The sequence below is a fragment of the Drosophila serrata genome, unplaced genomic scaffold (genome assembly GCF_035046125.1).
Source record: "Drosophila serrata isolate PLE 108 unplaced genomic scaffold, ASM3504612v1 contig_359, whole genome shotgun sequence".
NCBI classification, from domain to species: Eukaryota; Metazoa; Arthropoda; class Insecta; order Diptera; family Drosophilidae; genus Drosophila; species Drosophila serrata.
The window spans coordinates 1046087-1064163 of record NW_028257257.1 but is presented as its reverse complement, the minus strand read 5'-3'; the positions used below and the strand labels follow the sequence as shown (position 1 = coordinate 1064163).

General features: G+C 35.6%; 2 protein-coding genes across 32 annotated transcripts in view; both read right to left on the bottom strand.

The window, feature by feature from the left end:
• Positions 1–2911, bottom strand: part of Rbfox1 (RNA-binding Fox protein 1) — a 148669-nt gene extending 145758 nt beyond the window's left edge. For all 31 annotated transcript variants that reach the window (XR_015272975.1, XR_015272978.1, XR_015272972.1 and 28 more), the window contains exon 1: positions 2386–2911. The gene's annotated coding sequence lies outside the window, so the exon portion shown is untranslated. The remainder of the gene's footprint in view (positions 1–2385) is intronic.
• Positions 2912–5715: 2804 nt separating this feature from the next.
• Positions 5716–6600, bottom strand: LOC147642779 (uncharacterized). Its single transcript, XM_086838798.1, has 2 exons — positions 6078–6600; positions 5716–5795 (listed from the first exon to the last, which is right to left on the bottom strand). The coding sequence occupies exons 1-2, from the start codon at positions 6598–6600 to the stop codon at positions 5716–5718; spliced, it is 603 nt and encodes a 200-aa protein (XP_086694924.1).
• Between the last annotated feature and the right edge of the window lie 11477 nt (positions 6601–18077).

Below are 18077 nucleotides of genomic sequence, written 5' to 3'. Positions count from 1 at the left end.
AAAATACAAAGGGAAGGGACCAAAACGAGGGAATAAAACTTTTATTTTGTGTGCCATTTGTTCATTGTTCACATTTCTGTTGATGTTCATTTTCGTGTGGATTTTGGGTGAACTGTTTAAATTTCTCGCTTTTCTTTGTATTTCTTTTGACAGTTTTATTTTTATATTTCAAGGGGGAATGGCGGACTCAGGTGGATTTTTTAATTGTTGTTGCTTTTGTTGTTCTTTGCGCTTTTTGTTTGGGAAAACTTTGTCATTTTCATTATTTGAAAATGACATTTTTAAGTTGAATAATTTTTATCTTGAGAAGTATTTGCAATTTTTGGCATGAATTGAGGAATTAGGAAAAGTTTGCGGAGATGCAAAGAAAGCTTTTTATGTACTTGTAATACATTTAATGAAAAAATAAGTTAAATAACATAAATATATACTTTAAGGAAGATTAAATATTATTGTAGCTCTTTTCCTAATAATTTATATCTTCAATTAAAAGCATCTTTTAAATTTCCCTTCTTTTTCTTCTATAATCTAAACCTTCTTAAACGTTTAAGTTCGTAATTTAAAGGTCTCAGTTGAGAGGTAGTAATTCTTAAATAAGATATCCTTATTGTATAAGCAAAGAACATCCTTGATGGAAATGGTGTATTTTACAAACAACTAAAACTTCTCCTACTGCTGCAATGCCTCAAGAGTGAAAAGTCTCATATTTTCCTCTCGTTTTTCATCCCTTTCATCCATCTGATGATGACGGAAGTCCCCAAGTGACAGACAATTTTAGCGTTAACAAGAATAACAGCGCCAGACGACGAATGGAAACTTTAGCCACATGTGCACAAATATTTTTTTTATTATTCCAACCAGTCGAGCGCTTCTTAGCCCGGCATAATAATGAATTACGTACACCGGGAAACTGAAGGAATCCGGGATTCCTGCAATCCCTGCCATCGTCATCGTCATCATCATCAGGCTCCTACCTATGGAAACGCTCTGAGCACTCGCTTAGCTTCCTTGCCACGCTTTGTTGGCTGCAACAATTTTACAATTGACTGTTTCCACTGTACTTTTTTTTGTTTTCTAAAGGAGATGAGGAGGGTGAGGGGGGATGAGTTGCAGGAGAAAAATGGTAGGGTAAATGGAAGGAAAAATGGGTGGGTTCGTAAAACGCTCGACTTGTTTTACGCATTATTTACTTAGTTGGGGATGCTGTGCCGCCTCATGCTCCCCAAGTACGTGTGCACGTGTTTGTATAGGTACACTGCAGAAAAAGTATTTGAACTTTTGTATATAGAAAATTTGAGGAAATTTACATTACGCTTCGGTTTGGGTTTCGGTTCATGTTAAACTCAAGGAGAAACATAAACTTTACCTTTGGAATGACTTAACCAAAAGGTTTATAATGTGTAAGATGCATAACGCGTATAGGAAATATGAGAGAATTCGTGTCCTTTCGTTCACTCAAAAAGCGAACAGATCTAGAATACTGGAATATATGTGAAAATAAACAGATTTATGGCCTGGCAATAGAGTTCTATTTCCTTCTCTCACTGAATTTTGAAAACAAATAAAGATGAGCCATCAAAATTTAAATGCAAATAGGTATTTTATATCTCAGAAACTATGTTAATAATATCTAATTACTTTATATATTATATATATTTCTTATATTTTATAGTCCATTTAATACATTTATTTGTTCTTGAATTAATCATTTTATTCCCTGTGTAGTTGTGCGTGTATACACCATGTAAATGTCTGTCTTTGTGTCTGTGTGTGTACGTTCATTCCGTGGGGTATAGGGGCGTGGCAAATGAACTAGCATTAAAGTAACTTTGCGGCAAGCAGCAAAACGTTTGGTTACAATTAATTTCGTACTCGGCAATATCCACCTTATGTCTGTGTGGAAGGTCTGTGAGGCTGCCAGAGATGCGGGCAGTCGACAAAAAAGGGGGTTCATTGGGGAAGGGAAGGGTGGGTCTAATAGCCAACCAGGGGGTGGTGGATTCTCTCTTTAATGGCAGCAATTTCAAATGAAAACCGGCCCTGGAGTGCCGTTGCTGTAAAAGTATTTTGCGGGTATTTCCCCCTTTTGCAACCTGAAAGCAAATGAAGGGTAAAAGCAGATCGAAATTCCGTCATTAACAAAAGAATTCCGCCAAAAGCATTATCAAGCTAACGACAACGAAATTACACGAATATCAAATCAAAAGAAGATTTTTAAATGCCGGAGACATAAAGCCAAAAATGGGGCAATAAAAATGTATCTTAAATGCGTTTGGGAAACGTGTAATGTCCCAGGGAAATTTCCAAGATAAAGGTATATAAGAGGAAATGACAGCAAACTCATCTTTATGTATTTTATGTTGATATTTAATACCCAGAACTTACTTGATCGGATTGTTTGCGAAACGCAAAGACAAAATCCCCCTTATGATGTTACTTGTGGCAAAAGCAGAAGCAAAACTCACAGAAATACACGCACGAAAGACCACTATACTCCTTTTTGGCACAAGATGATGCTAAATGACAGGCGGCTTATGCAACATTTATTTGATATTGTGTTAAATATTTAACGTAGGACACGATAAAACACTTTTGCCTCATTAATCCAACGCACATAAACACACACACACAGATACACAAGACGAGGAGGAGAAACTGCTAATTGAAGCCGGCACGAAAGGACACACTGAGTCCCCAAAGGACGTGTAAGCCTAAAGCCTTTAGGCAATGATTGATACGGATGGCCCAAGGAATTTTCGAAGGGATCTTTGTGTTTTTTTTTTTATCCGAGTTTCCTTTTTTTCTATTTATTTTTTTTTTTAACGAAAGTTACGCGATCCGATATGTGGGCGATGAGCAAAAGTTTTGTTCGTCCACACGTTAGCACTTTCGAAGGGAGACTGAAGGCCCAAACGCCTGTACGTATGCAGCAGCCGCTGTGTATAACAGTATAACGCTTTTGCATGTGCGTAAGAGAGGCAAAATGTGAGAGAAAAAAATGGGGAGAAAAAGCAGAAGCAGAAGCAGAAGCAGAAGCAGTAGCATCTACAGCAGCTCTTTAGGATAACATTACCTGATGGAAGTCGAAATAAAATTTGGTTTAATGGATGCCAGCCCAGTACGACGACCTTGATGTGTTCCGGGCATCATCATCAGCATAAACTTGGCCAACTATTTAACCACGAAAAACATATGTGTGTGTGTGTTAAGCCAAATCGCAAAAATAGTGCCTAGCAAAAACACTTTTGCCAAATTGCCCAAACGAATTCACACGATTTATTTTTATTGCCAGACCCACAGAATTTTATGCCTGGCAACGATTATGATTATTTACTTGGTGTATTTTTGGGCGTTTGGTTACATAATTAGGCCATTAAATATAAGTGCCTGTATCTGTGATTTTCCTTCAACATCAACAGATACAGCAGCAACATCACAAATTGATCAAGATGGTAAACAAATTCCGTCTGTGACAACGGACGCATTTCCAATTTTAAATGAAAGACAGAAAAATGGCTATAAAGAAATGTATTTCAGCGGCAAACTTGGCCGGAAAACGTAATTGAATTTTTATTGACATTCTAGTGGAAGCTGGATGGGGGACTGTGCCACTTGAGCGACAGACATACCGAGATACAGAGTTGCCTGATGAAATATAAAGCGCAACTATTTTGCACAAAATGACCAGAGAGCATGGGGTTCGAAGGAGGTAAAGTGGAAGCTTGGAAAAGGACTAAGGAAGAGCAAGGAAAAATAAAGATACTTAAAATTAATTTCGTTTTTTTAAGGCGTCTTTAAGGGAGGGGATTTGGTCTCGGGATTTGCCAAGAATAACCTAATTAGGGTTGACTTAAAGCAGCCTAGAGCAGAGTTTCGAGTAGATTAATCTGGCAAAAGGCCAAAAGGGTATTTTTTAAAAATAGCTTCTTTAAAGGGAATAAATTAAAAAAGGGGTAAGAAGTACAGTTCAACAAGAAAGGAAGTAAGCTTTGAGAACCCAAAGTGTTGTAGGTATATTAATTAAATCGATATTTTTGTATGCCAATTTTTTGTCAAAATCAGAGTTTTTCAAATATCATAACTAAGTCAAAAATTCATTAATTTCAATTCGGAAAGCTGTTCTGTGCTAGTTTTTATAAGGTTAAACAATCTGCATACTGAGTTTTAAAATTAAGAAAATTTAAAATTTTGTCAAATTTTGACAATTTAAAAGTATAAAATTTAGTCATAAAATATCGAAAATAAATTCGAAAAAATTGTTTTCTCCCAAACATGGCTAGATCGATTCAGCTGTTCATGCTGATCAAGAATATATATGGTTTATATGGTCGGAAATGACTTCTTCACTATGTTTCAAGCTTCTGACTAAAATTATAATACCCTGCAAGAGTATAAAAATGTGACTTTGGGATTTGTTTAGACATCAATTATTATTTATAGAGAGATACTTTTTCTAATAGTTTTGTTTATTGGTGTGAACTCTAATAGTCCTAATTGGATCATTAAATATTAAAATATCTATGCATATAATTATTTTAATATAAGGAGAATGAAATAAAATCATAAAAACTTAGTTAATGTATAGCATACATTTTATTCTTTCCTCTTAAAAGTCTAGCTTTTTCCCATACTTAAATCCATTAATTATTCACATCAAAAGTATTTAAAACAATATTAGGGTTCTGAACAGTGCATTAAACATTATTACTTCCTCATTTATAATTCTAATTTATTTGTGTAATTGATTTGTTGCTGTTTATTTTGCCACCCTATCTTTAGTAATGCTTCTACTTCATAGCATATTTATGGCCATAATTGTTTTTCTATATTTCTAATTACCCGCCAATCTGAAGCTGAAAATCTGTTTTGCCAATTAAACAGCATCCCAAGTGATACTTTGTCATGACTATCTGGCCCATCCACAATATGCAACTATTATCATTTAGTGCCCCCAAAGCGATTTGCTCATTACCAAGAGAAGAGCAACGTTCAGTCCCTTTTTGGTCATTAAATTATTTTATATGGCTCATTAAAACCAAACGTTCTCTGTGATATATACATATATATAGATATAATATAGATATACTATAGTATATAGTATGCATTGCATTTGGTGAGGGGTCATAAGCCAAAGTAGGGGGTGTCCGAGTGGCAGGTTCTATTTGCTATTATTATCATAGTCGGAGTGCTTGAGCTGTTATTATTGCCACGAATGTGTGTGTTTGTCACACTTTTAAGCAATTATTTAAAGCACACACACCCAACACGGGGAGATGAGAGAAATGGGGAGAAATTCCAGTCTCACTTTCTCCACGGGGAAGCAAAGCCGCTGAGATTTCAATTTAAAAACCAGGCCAAACCCGGTGGACAAAGCAGGGAAATGGGCATTTTCGCGCAGCACACATGTGACCGCTAGTTGTTATGCCAGCACAGCAGGTTTTCTCAGGCACTAAGGGAAAAATTAAGGTTTTATATTTGTTAGTTTGAAATATGTTAATTAACAAAGTTTGTGTAGTTTAAATCTAGATAAAAGTTCTTTTAATCATAATTAGGTGACAAATATGAAAGTTCTTAAGGAACCTATTATCTATCTCGCTCGTGCTCTCCCTGGAAGGTTAAAAACTTGGCTAAATTGTATTAATTGTTATTAATATTTATTGATTATTATTATTATATATATTATTTCTTTATAAGCCTTTATCTCGACTCCTCTGCTTACACTTCCTTTCTTTCCTTTTCATCTTTCTTTTCCTGGTGAAACTTGTCCAATAAAAGATTTGTACTTGTTTGAACTTCTGCAATGAAATATAGACAAATTTCTTAGTAATTTTTCTCAGTGCATTGACATGCACCTCTGCGAGATAAAGTTTTCGCTTCAGTTTGTTGATTGCGTTGCCATTGTATGTGTGTATTTGTGTTTGTCGACGAGAGATGCTCACATATTTATTTACAATTTAAATGCAGAGAGAAAGCTTTGTACTGCCCTTTCGTTTTGCACCTGTCACCATCGGTTTTATGTCCCTTTAATTGCCGCAATCAATTGTCGACAATCAAAGGTTAAAAGTTTAATTCATTACCAGAGCTTTGCAGTCTATTTATCAGGAGACACTGGATGCCGTCGAAAGCAACTGATTCCTTGGTGTCCTTCCTGAACAGTTTTAGTTCTTGATCCTTATCGATACTTGGGGTTATCCTCTTGGTGCTTTTGATGGGAGGTGACCAATCAAAGTGAGAGGTATATATATCATTCATAAGGTTATGCCACTCCAGTTTTCGACGAAGAGCCTGAACCATTTGCTGTTGTCTTTGGCAATTCTGATTGCTCTCATTGATGTCCAATATGTCATCTATTTCTTTATAGGATGAAGTTAGGTTTTGATTCTTTTCAAGAGCTTCCTTTAATTTATGTTCTATTTGATCCATTTTCTCATGTACTTGAGCCTGAAGTCTGTTCAGGTTATAGTGTGTTATTATGCACTCCAAAATAATTGCAACTTGTGGCTCTGAATGTCTCATATAATTATCACACTCAGGCTTAGTCATTTTCGACTCGCTGTCAACCAAAACCACAAGGTGGAGCAGCCCCAAAAATAACCACATCTTCTAGGCAAAGTGTACAATGAACTAACAGTTTCTTATCAAAGAAACATCGAACATTGGCTTCAGTTTCTTGTTAATTGATTTTGAACACAAAGTGGGAGAGAGAGAGAGAGAGGGAAGTGTAGAAAATTAAATGTATACGAGCGATGGATGCTGTGCCAAGTTTGAAAACAGGGCCATAAATTTTCAGTTGGCACTTGTGGGGCGGCACTGGCTGGAAACTTTCGTGGAAAAACTTGCAGCTCATCCGGCATCCGCTTCCTTTGTGGCCTCATTTGCTGCCAACAGCGGGGCAAGCCATAAATAATCCATACAAATTAACGCAGCCAACGTGCACGAAGGAGCAAGCCCAAGCCCCAAAATCCTAAAAACCGAAAACCGCGAGATGCTCAAAAAAAAAGAAGAGAAAATATATATAACAGTTTAATCGACACCAGTAGCTAAGCATTATATATATAATATATATATATTTCCCTATAAAAAAGTAGAGCTTAAGCTCTCAACCCTCAACCATTTTCGGGGCTTCTTCGCTGGGTAAGCAAAATTTATTGTTTGCGGAAGTTGTCTTTAATGGCGCTTGAGCAGCCACACCCACCGCGATTCACCATCGGACCATGGCAGCTGCACCCCCTCTATCCCCACCCCTGGGACAGTTGTGGCGTCCGCATTTAGTTGACCTTCAGCTGCAAATAATTTCAACTCATTGAGCTTAATGTCCTGTGCCTTAGGGGGCGTGCCTGGGCCATTTGTAGAGCCTCGGGTTTTTATCTGGCACGTGGTTACAGTGCGTTTCATAGAGATAGCAAATGTAGATAATACGGTTATTGAAAGAGAAATGAGTTAAACTACGTTTTATATAATTAAAAGAATATTTAAAATATTTAAGGCTATATAATAAAATCTGTAGCATAAAAATTGTTGAATAATATTTATTTTGTATAAAAAAACTTCCAATTTCTTTTTGAAATTTTAAATTCTATATGATATTTAATACAAAATTTAAAGATCAAATAATATATTTTATATAAAAAGTATACTTAATAAAAATGAATTAATATAATAAAGTAAAGAATTTACATTAGTACGATAATATATTATAGCTTATAATATTTTGTTCTTTATGGTTTATATAGGTTTATTATACGAAATTTTATGTGATATTTCTTTAACTTATATTCATGGATCACACCTTATATAAACTTTATCCCGCCACGTGTTTTCGCTCAATAATCGTATGATTTATGACTGACATTGGTCAGAAAAGTCCTTTCCTTTCCTTTTCTCCACTCATAAATATATTTTGTCTGCATAAATTTGTTATTCCCTCTGTATTTTTTTTTTTCACTCTCTTGTTTTTTGGTGTCCCTCAAGCTTGAAAATTGTATTTTGATATGGCTGAGAAGCCCAAAAATATACAATATTTGCCCCTTTTCCAAACACTAATGGGTTTATAAAGTGTTAACACTGCGTATACGTAATATTTAATGGCAGCCTGTGCAAGATGGCTGCCTTCCTTCCTAAGTTTATGGTGTATATATATATGATTTGATTTATGCTTATGAAAAAGTGTGCCACGCCCTATTTTATGACTTGTCTTTTGGGTGGGGAAACGATGGGGTAATAAAAATTTCAAGCTCTCTCGAGCGTTTTGCGTTAAGTTCCTGCGAATCCGGTCATATAATTTAATTGCTGTGATGATTGCCGGAGAATTAGCGGAGATCGGAGATAAAGGCGACATTAAAGTCTAAGAAGGCAGCAGAGACAAAGTTTTATGGTTAAGGAAGAACTAGTACAACTTTTTTTTAACACTATTTTAATGTTAAATTGGAGTTCATTTAACAAATAGGCTTAATAAAAAACGTATTTGATTTAAATTGAAAGTGTCATAAATATAATGTCTTCAATGTTTATTAATTATGAAAAGTAAAGAACTTAATGAAAATGTCTTGTAATTATAAAATTCATTGACAATCTGCTTAAAAATGTTCCCAATTTAATAAGTCAATTTATGTAGCATTTACTTTAAAGCCTTTAAAGGTCCTTACAATATTCCCTTTGCCAGCAAAACAATATTAAATTACCATTTAGGCCAAATATTTAAGCTGCCTGAAAGCCCTGCCCATTTCCCTCCATATTGCAAAGCCAATAATTTATGCTAATTCACTTGATTGTGGCCTATGCAGACGGCAGCAGGCACCAGGCCACAAAAAAAGGCCAAATGACAATGGCAATGACTTCCTGTAAGCGAGACTTACGTACAAAATAGGAAAATCCAGTCGCTTGTAATTTAGCCAATTGCACAAAAGTGGCCAACTAATTGCCTGGGGAACGAGACTCTCAAAATTTGCATTTTGTTTAACGCACTTGAATATGCGCAATTCGAATGTGTGTCACGAGTGTGTGTCTTCGTAGCATTATCAAATAAAATAAAATGAAGCTGGTTGTGGGAACATAATTTATTTAAAACAAACAACGTGCTGACGAAAAGTAAAAGTTGGACAAGGATAAACTGTTCAAATACAAACAAAGAATCACAGCGGATGTTTGTTCATATATATATGTGGTTTCTTTGAAACAGTAGAGGAAAAATTTACAGGGACTATTTTATAAAAGTTAAGATGTATAGAAGAGTAGTTTCGTGGCATCAAATAAATAAGTTTAAATTTAAAAAGAAGAAAACCGTTGAGAGGAAAAAGAGAAATTGTTAATAGTCTTTGTATTTTATTTAGCTATATATTATTTACCCAAACTGTTTGGTGCGTGTGCTTTCCATTTGCTTTTCTCATTATTATGCTCAACACTTAGTTGGCAATATTTTTTTTCCAGACTAACGTCACCACGCCCACCACGACCTTCACACTGTGGCGAAGGCAAACAAGAAATGGGTGGCATCGCATCCACCGGCCCTTAATGCCCTTTCTAGCCCCTCAATCTTTTCTAACAGAATGAGTAGACTAAGCGTTTTGTCTACTTCTGCTCTGCATCCCGTTTCTGTTACCCGTTTTATCTTGTTGTTCATTTTTATTTTACTTTTTGCTCTTTTTTTATACCCTGCAATTTGGGGAGTTGAAGGGTATGCCCGTAAGTTACTTAAGGGAAAGGAGAAAATATATGTTATTAAGAAAACATAGCATTAAGTCAAGAATAATATTTTAAATTAAGTTAAAAATGCACTTAAAAGCAGACAAATAATTATTAAGAAAAGGCAATTTTATTATAATGAATTTATTTTTAAGAATAAACAATTTATATAAATATTTTTGACAAGTTAGAATCCTACGCAATACTACTACTATCACTATAAATAAAATTCCGAAAGCCCTAAAATCTAGGCAACACTTTTCGCTTACTAAACCGGATATTATATGGTCGTTTCTTGTTTTATTTATTTCGCTTTTTTTTTTTTTCTTATTGGCTTCATAGTCACTTAAGGATTCATGGAGCAGCTGTGGCCGCCGGCAATCAGGCAGCACCTTGTTCATGTAGTCAGTCAGTCTACAACGGTGGCTAGGAAAAAACCAGGGGGACTCTGAGGGGGTTCCCCTTCGCTGAGTGGGTCTGTCAGACGCCTCTGGGCATGCCCTGAATTTTAAAAGAGTCAGTAGCAGCAGCAGCATCAGCCTTGAGACAAAACAATTCCTGTGGTTCTTCAGTCAGGCCACAAGGAAAAAAACCAAAACAAAAAACTTTTTGTTTATCCATCCATCATGCGCGTATTTATTCGCAGTGATTTAATTTTAATTTCATTAAAATGATGTGACAGAACTTAATTGGTTTCCATTGTGAATGGAAGGCAGGCGAAGGCGGAGGGAGATTATATCGACGTAAATGATGAGGACAATAAACTGCCGGGAAAGATAGCGAAAATCTGGGTCGGGTTTTTGTGGGCGATAAAGTAAAATGTCGCTTAAAGCTTGCTTCCCTTTTGCGACCCATAAACAACAAAAGAAGATAAATTCCATTAAACAATCCCGTTTTCATTTAACAAAAGTTTATGAATTCATTTATAAATTCAACAACTGCACGGAGTTGTATTTTCGATTACGCTCTGTCAACACAAAACGAGCGCCAGTTTGAGTAAACAAAATGCATTTTCCATTAGCATATTTAATTTTTCAATTATGTATCCCACTCTCTCTGTGCTTTTTTTTTTTGCTTGTGTAATTAGCATAGAGTCTCGTTGCCAGTGCATTATAAACAGTTAACCGTAATCTAGGATATACACGTCCTTTTGGCCAAGGTCTCGCCCCTCGACGTGCTACTACATTCAAATTGAGTTGCATAACTTGCACTGAGGTGAGCCACTCTCCCTAGTGAAGTGAAGTCATTCAAATGCAAATTCCAAACACACACACACATAGACATAAATGCCACCGCATTGAAATCCTTGCTAAGGACAAGCTGAAATGTCAGTCACACACACAGAAACACACACAGTCATCATCCAATTTGTTGGTGGGCGTGACCCTATTCGAATTATGTCCAGCAACTGGCTCCCTTGTAGGAACTGAAATAATTAACAATAATGCAGTCAATTCGAGTGCGACACCTGGATTGTAATGTTGAGGCACGAAGCGGAAAATCGGTTTTAGGGATTAAGGATATATAGTAATATTTGGGTGTTGTGGGTTCCAGAACATAAGGACATATATAATAAAATTATAACTATATTTTAAATATAATAAAATATCTCTTCTCTTGAAATAAAAGCTTACTTACTAAAAATGTAGGTCATTCAAAATAGTGTTACAAATTTTTGGGCAGAATAAATATTGTTTGAGGGTCATAAATTTGTTTTACTTAAATTCATATCTTTAAAATTCACTACAACTTATTTCCATAGAATTTAGAATTTCGAACATTTAATAAAATATTTGAAAGGATTTCAAACCCATTATTTAATTCAAATCTTTAAAATATAAAATACTTCAAGCCTACAAATATATTAAATGATCAAACTATTAAAAGAAAAGAATAACAGTCGTTTACCTGGGGTTTTCCCTCCATTTTCCTTTTTCCTCTTCGAATAAATTGTGAAAACAGATAGCCAAGAGGAAGCTGAACATTAGAGCTACCATCATGGTGCAACCATCGCTGCTCACCGCAATACCAACAGTCATGTGTGTTTAAAGAGCCGCCGCTCCAACGCCCATCATTCCATTTAGATGTAAATTACCGAGTTGGAAACGCGGACTGGAAATGGGAAACAAAAGGAAATAAGCAACAAGCAAACATTGTGAGAGATAGAGAAGGAGAAGTGTTGGTCCTTCCGTTCTTTTTTTCCTTCTTCTTTTGCTCTCCATTGTTTGACTTGGGTCCTTTGGTCGTTTGTTTAGGACACAGGACACTTTAACCCATATTAGCTCAGCACAGAAACCGAAAAACTTGGCATACATTTAGGCCAACTGTTTGGCCCGGGCTTTAAAGGCAGTTGAAAAGAGGGAATATGGTAATACAGACGATTTCGTTCATTGCAATGTCAGGCAAAAGATGCGGCTGCCGATGCAGATGCAGATACGGATACAAATCCTGTGGGTATGAGCTAGGATACGAAGATAATGAGCCTGCAATCAGCATTTGCCACAAATGCTAACACACTGGCAAAAGGGTTAGAGTTTAGTTTTGAAAATTGTGTTTACTTAATGATAATTGAGACATTTGGAAAGGAAAAGTATGATCAAAAAGATTATATTTTTGTTATATAGTTATTATACTCTTGCAGGGTATTATAATTTTAGTAAGAAGCTTGTAACCCGGTAAAAAGCCATTTCCGACCATATAAATCTTATTAATTCTTGATCAGCATCAAAAGCCGAATCGATCTAGCTATGTTTGGAAGTAATTTTTATTTTCGAATTTATTTTCGAAATTTTATGACTAAAATGTTATATATTGAAATGTCAAAATTTGACAAAAATTTAATATTCTTTAAATTAGAAACTCAATATGCAGATTTTTTACCCGTATAAAAACTAGCACAGAACAGCTTTCCGAATTGAAATTAATGTATTTTTAGCTTAGTTATGAATTTATTAAATTTTAAATTGTCGAAAAAAATGTTATATAAAATTATTGATAAATATCAGCATTATAATTTTAGTCAGAACCTTGAAACGCAAAGAAGGAGTCATTTCCGACCCTATAAGTCATATATATTCTTGATCAGCATAAAAAGCAGAATCGATCTAGCCATGTTTGGGAGGAAGTTATTTTTTAAAATTTATTTTCGAAATTTTATGGATAAAAATTTTATAAAATGAAATTTCAAAATTTGACAAAAATTAAATTTTCTTTAATTTAAAAACTCAATATGTAGATTTTATAACCTTATAAAAAGTAATGCAGAACAGCTTTTCGAATTGAAATTAATGCATTTTTGGCTTAGTTATGATAGATTTTCTCTGCAAGGGTATAGAAATTATTGTTTCCCGAAGTGATTAAGGTCATCAAAAATGTTAAACATTATTGTAAACATATTGTTTAAATATTTTTGAGTTATAGACTCTTTTGCATAATTGTTTCCAGTGCACAGACACGCGCTAGAGTGTCCTTGCAGCATCGTCGTCAGCTGCATTTGCGCTTCCTGTTCCTGTTCGCTTCCGACTGGCTTTGCATCTTGCAGTGTGGCATCGCTTTCTGGCTGTCTGACTTTTGGCCGCATCTCACAGCTCCACAGCTCTACAGCTCCACAGAGATCGCTCCATTCGGTACGTGCTGTGCATGGCGGGGTTATGCCATTTCGTACATAAATTAATGCAGTCGTAATACAATACTCACAGATACATACAGGCACACACACACGCTTTTCGGGGCCAACGGAATGCTGCAGTGTAATTTCTCTTTTGGCGTTATTAAATAGAAATTTCTGTTCCATGACTTGTCCCTGCCAAAGTTTCCTTTCATTCTTCCTGTATTATTCCCCTTGTTTCGCTGTATTTTATTTTATTTTACTTTTTGGCAAATGTATGCACTGCAGATTTCTTGCTTATCTTGTGGGACTTTTGTCTGGCTTAAGCTTCCCCCTCCAAAAACTTGGTCAAATGAAAAGTTCGGCAACAAAAGTGGCAAATGATATGATATGCCATTAGCCTGTACAGATTATGGCTTAAATGTGAAGCATTTAATAGAACAACAAGAAAACTTAAAGTAAAGAGCTATCAGGAAAACTTTAAAAGTCAAACTGAAAAAACGAAACAAAACCAACATTTTGTGTCCATTCAACAGTGTAAAATCAATTTTAATTTCTTTTTGGCATTCTTGTGCGCAGAAAAGAAAAGAAAAACAAATATATATATATACAATCTTATATTCTTTTGGCAAAGTCACTCTTGGCAGGCCCGTAAAAGGCCAAAAATGGTCGTAAAATTTAACGCAAGTGAGAGGCTGCCTATAATGGTCGTATAACAGTTATAACAGAAAAAGCAAAGGTGGGAAAAATGCCAAGTGAAAAACAATTTAAAGTTGAAAAATGTATAAGACTGAGGGGATTGAAAATTCATTAAGCAGGTTGACTCGGTCTCGGCTAATTAAACAGATTTATTGATAAAGTTTCGACACGAAGAATATACTGAATACTTAATGATAATTGCGAATGGGGTTTACTTTTTGTTTCTTTTGCTGGCCAAGTAAGAGAAAGGTAAGAGAAGACCTGGCCCGGTTTTAACCTGACTCAATTGGCTGACAGCTTTTTCGGACCAGCTCACAAATGCTTGGCAACATAATTCAATTGGATTGCCAAAGGACTTTGAGCCAAGGATATTTTGATAGCCCATGTGTGTGCGTGTGCGCTTAGGTGTGCTTGTTTTTCTCCGTGTTTTTTGCCCTTTGGGGGGATATTTTCCTTTTGGATTTTCCCCGGGTGAATGGGATCAAGTTGTCGGTGCATTTGATTTGGGTTTTCCGGGCGGATAAGAAACGAGCTTATCAACGTGTTAAACGTCGTGTTTCCTTTTTCCTTTTTTACACCCCGGAAATAAACAAAAATAAATAAAAAGAAAAGCGAAAATATATTTTGTTAATATTTTCTGCTTATTCATCGAGGAAATGGGATTGCCACAGCACAGAGCCGCCTCATTATAGGCTTAATCAAACTCAATTATGTCACACTATCTGACAAATTTCTATTTTCCTCTTCCATGTCACAGAAATATCAATTTGCATGCAACAAACATAAAAAAATAATAATAATGAAAACTGGACCATAAAAACAAATGGGATTTTGCGGGATTTTGTGCGTCAAATAAATCAAAAATAAAATGAAAATGCCATCGCTGCATGCACTATTAAAATATGAAGCTAAATGCAATCAGTGTTTTGGCATAGAATTACATAATCCATTGCGCATAATTGAAAATTTAATTTTAGCAAACCATGAGATTTTCCAGCGGGGTGTAGGTTCATAATAAATTGAAATGCGGCAGGACACTTATTTATGTGTGGCATTATATATACATATATACATATGTTTGTGTAATTTGTAATTTCATTTCAAAAGCTAGAGAAATGCATGAATTTGTGTGTCAAAAGCATTAAATATTTTCCATTGCAAGGTATTTAAATGTGTATTATGCACTATTTTGCAAATAAATTAATTAAAATAGCTTAAGATGTATATATTTGGATTGGGTGAAGTTACCCTGAAACATTTTATGATTATATATTTGAAAGGCTCTTTTTGTGATTAATTTTTATATTTTTTGATAATCAAAAGGTTTCTACAAAATTCTTAAGATTTGCTTATATTATATTGATATTAATTTATAGTGTTTGTTATTTCTTGTCAAGTTTAAAATTTAAATTTCATTCTTTTTGTCACTTTTTATGATATTTAAACTTTTAGTGATTTTTATGGGCACCTCTGTCTAAGTGAAGATTATATGTATGTATGTACATATTTATATTTATTAATATTAATTATATTTAAGTAATTAAATTTCAGTAATACATTAAATAATTAAGTTCTTAACAAGAAAGCAAGCTAATCTTCGAGAAGTCTTCCTGGTTATCCAGATGTATTTCATTGGTCAGGTGATATTTTTGGGGTCAAAGACTAATCACTATCACTATCACCAGAGATGTTACCAGCGGGGAGGCCGCGACCAGAATGAGGCAAGCGCGAAGCCAGTGGCTGTATTTATAGTCCCCAGGGAGAGAGAACAGAGAAAGTGTGAGCGAGAGAGTAAGAGTTCCCGCTTGAGATGGGGAGAGAGTGTTAGAGAGTAAGAGGTGTCTCTAGAGAAACGCAGGGAGCGATAGGCACACCGAAGGGGAGTCTGAGTTAAGAGAGTGGGGGAGAGAGTAGGAGAGTCTGATATACAGAGGGGGAGAACGAGAAGATATTCACTGGAACTACAATATTTTATTATTATAAGAACAGAAGCTAACTTCGACAACGATCTTTCGTATATATATATTATTTCGCTTATTATAATATTCTGTAAGGGTATACAAATTCCGCTTAAGATCAATATAAAATGCTGCTTTTTTACATAAAATAAAACGCAAAAGAACACAATAAGCTCAAGTCGAAATCCTAAGAACCTACAAAAGACACAAAAAATCCAGTTTTTCTTCTCTTTTCCCTTTAGCTCTTGTTAACATTTTTATTTTGTCAGTTCTTCAATTATCCTTGGCCTCCAAAACAAATGCAACTCGACAACTGGGCTTCGTTCTGAGCTTTGATTACCGAGCTGCCTTGACTTTTGGCCAACGCCACCTTCGTCGCCGTCATTCTGTTTTTCATTTACGTCTCTGAATTGAATCAAGTTTGCCTCGTTTCCGGTGAACGCAAATCACTTTTTTTTCCATTTCTTTTCATTCATTCTATAATTTTTTTTTTAGCTTTTTGTTAAGTTTCTTTGGGTGCAGCCCTGCAGCCAAGTTTTTTCCGCCGGAAAACACAACATCCGCTTTTTATAAATTCTCAATTGTGCGCGAAAAGGCAGCACAAAGGGCGGTAGCTACAAAAATAACACAAGAAATTCCTAAAAAGTGGCCACAAAAAAAGAGAAAGAATATAAAAAAGAAGAAGTGACAATCTAGCGCAGCCATTTTCACGATTGTTGCTCCATTTTCGTTGATTTCCCGGATCGCTGATGTCGCCTTTTTGCCCACGAGGCTCGAACAGGTGACACTCTGACAGTTGGCAGTCATTTTAAGTGGATTTTCCGTGACAGGCAATGCGTGTGTCTGTCTGTGTTTCCTTTGCTCCTAAGTGCTCGCTGAAAAGTGTGCTATGCATCGCAATATTCTTGACTTTACAGGCTTGATATTGATGGAATTATGGAGATGGAAGCACAAGAAAATATATGACATATATTTTTCTCAATAAGAAAATATTTACTTTTCCTAGAAAAATGTCAACTCTTTTCCAAGCTTGTTTCCAACCTTTAACAAATCCTTTTTTAATTTATTTACTTGCATTTCTAAAAATGATTCTAATTAAATTGACTGAAATTTGCGGCCATTTGTTGTGGCTTACAATCAGGATTTAATGAAAGTAATTAAATATAAACACGAGTGGATCAAGAGCAATTAAAGCACCTCTAACTAATACTAAATGTGCACAATATTTTCAAGGACTAATTTGTACAAATTTGCATTTAATGCCACCCCCAAATTGAATTGGAAAATAAGAGAGCGGGGAAAATTTAATTGTAGACCTCATTTTTGGGTACGCTTTCCCTATTTTTTTTTTTTCGCAGCAATTTATGCACCATGACTATATGTGTGTGCTATGGCATTAATTAAAAGCGACTTCATTCTGTGGTTGTGCTTGCTTTGGGGACGTGGGAGGCGGTGGCAGGAAATGCTGTGGTAAAGCAAGGGCGTGGCACAGGGTGCACTGGCTGGCTTTGACCACAACACAACATTTATGGGCATTACGCATAGGAGTTTGCTGCTGTCCGCCTGTCCGTCTGTCTGTCCGTCTGTCCGTCTGCCTGACTGCATTGGAACCCCAAACGAGAGAGGATAGCATCCCCGCAAAACACGCAGTTCACACACACACATAACCGGTGTGCTTAATGTGCTCTTTAAATGGTTTCGTTATGGTTGTTTATATACCACCGACCCTTCTTTTACTCCTTTAGTTATGCAGAAAATGCCACGAAATTGCCTTTAATGCTTACCCAAATTGGTTGGTGGAAAGCTTCAGTATTTGTAGTTGTTAAATGTGGGGTTTATTAAAGATTTCGTTTGGAAACTGAAGTTTGTAGTAACAGCATTTGTAGTTTAGTGTCTTGGTTAAACCTTAAAAACAACATTTGACTTTTCATTGAATGACATAAAAATTTTTTCCAACCTTGATTGTTTGTCGACACCAACAGCTGACCTTTCCGACAGTTAACTATCACAACTCAGACGAATTGCATCCATCAAACTCTGAACTGCACTGGACTGAAACTGGATCGATTGGATGCGGGGAATAATAATAATGGGTGTGCATGTGTGTGTTCTGCTCTCGAACCTGGTCGAAA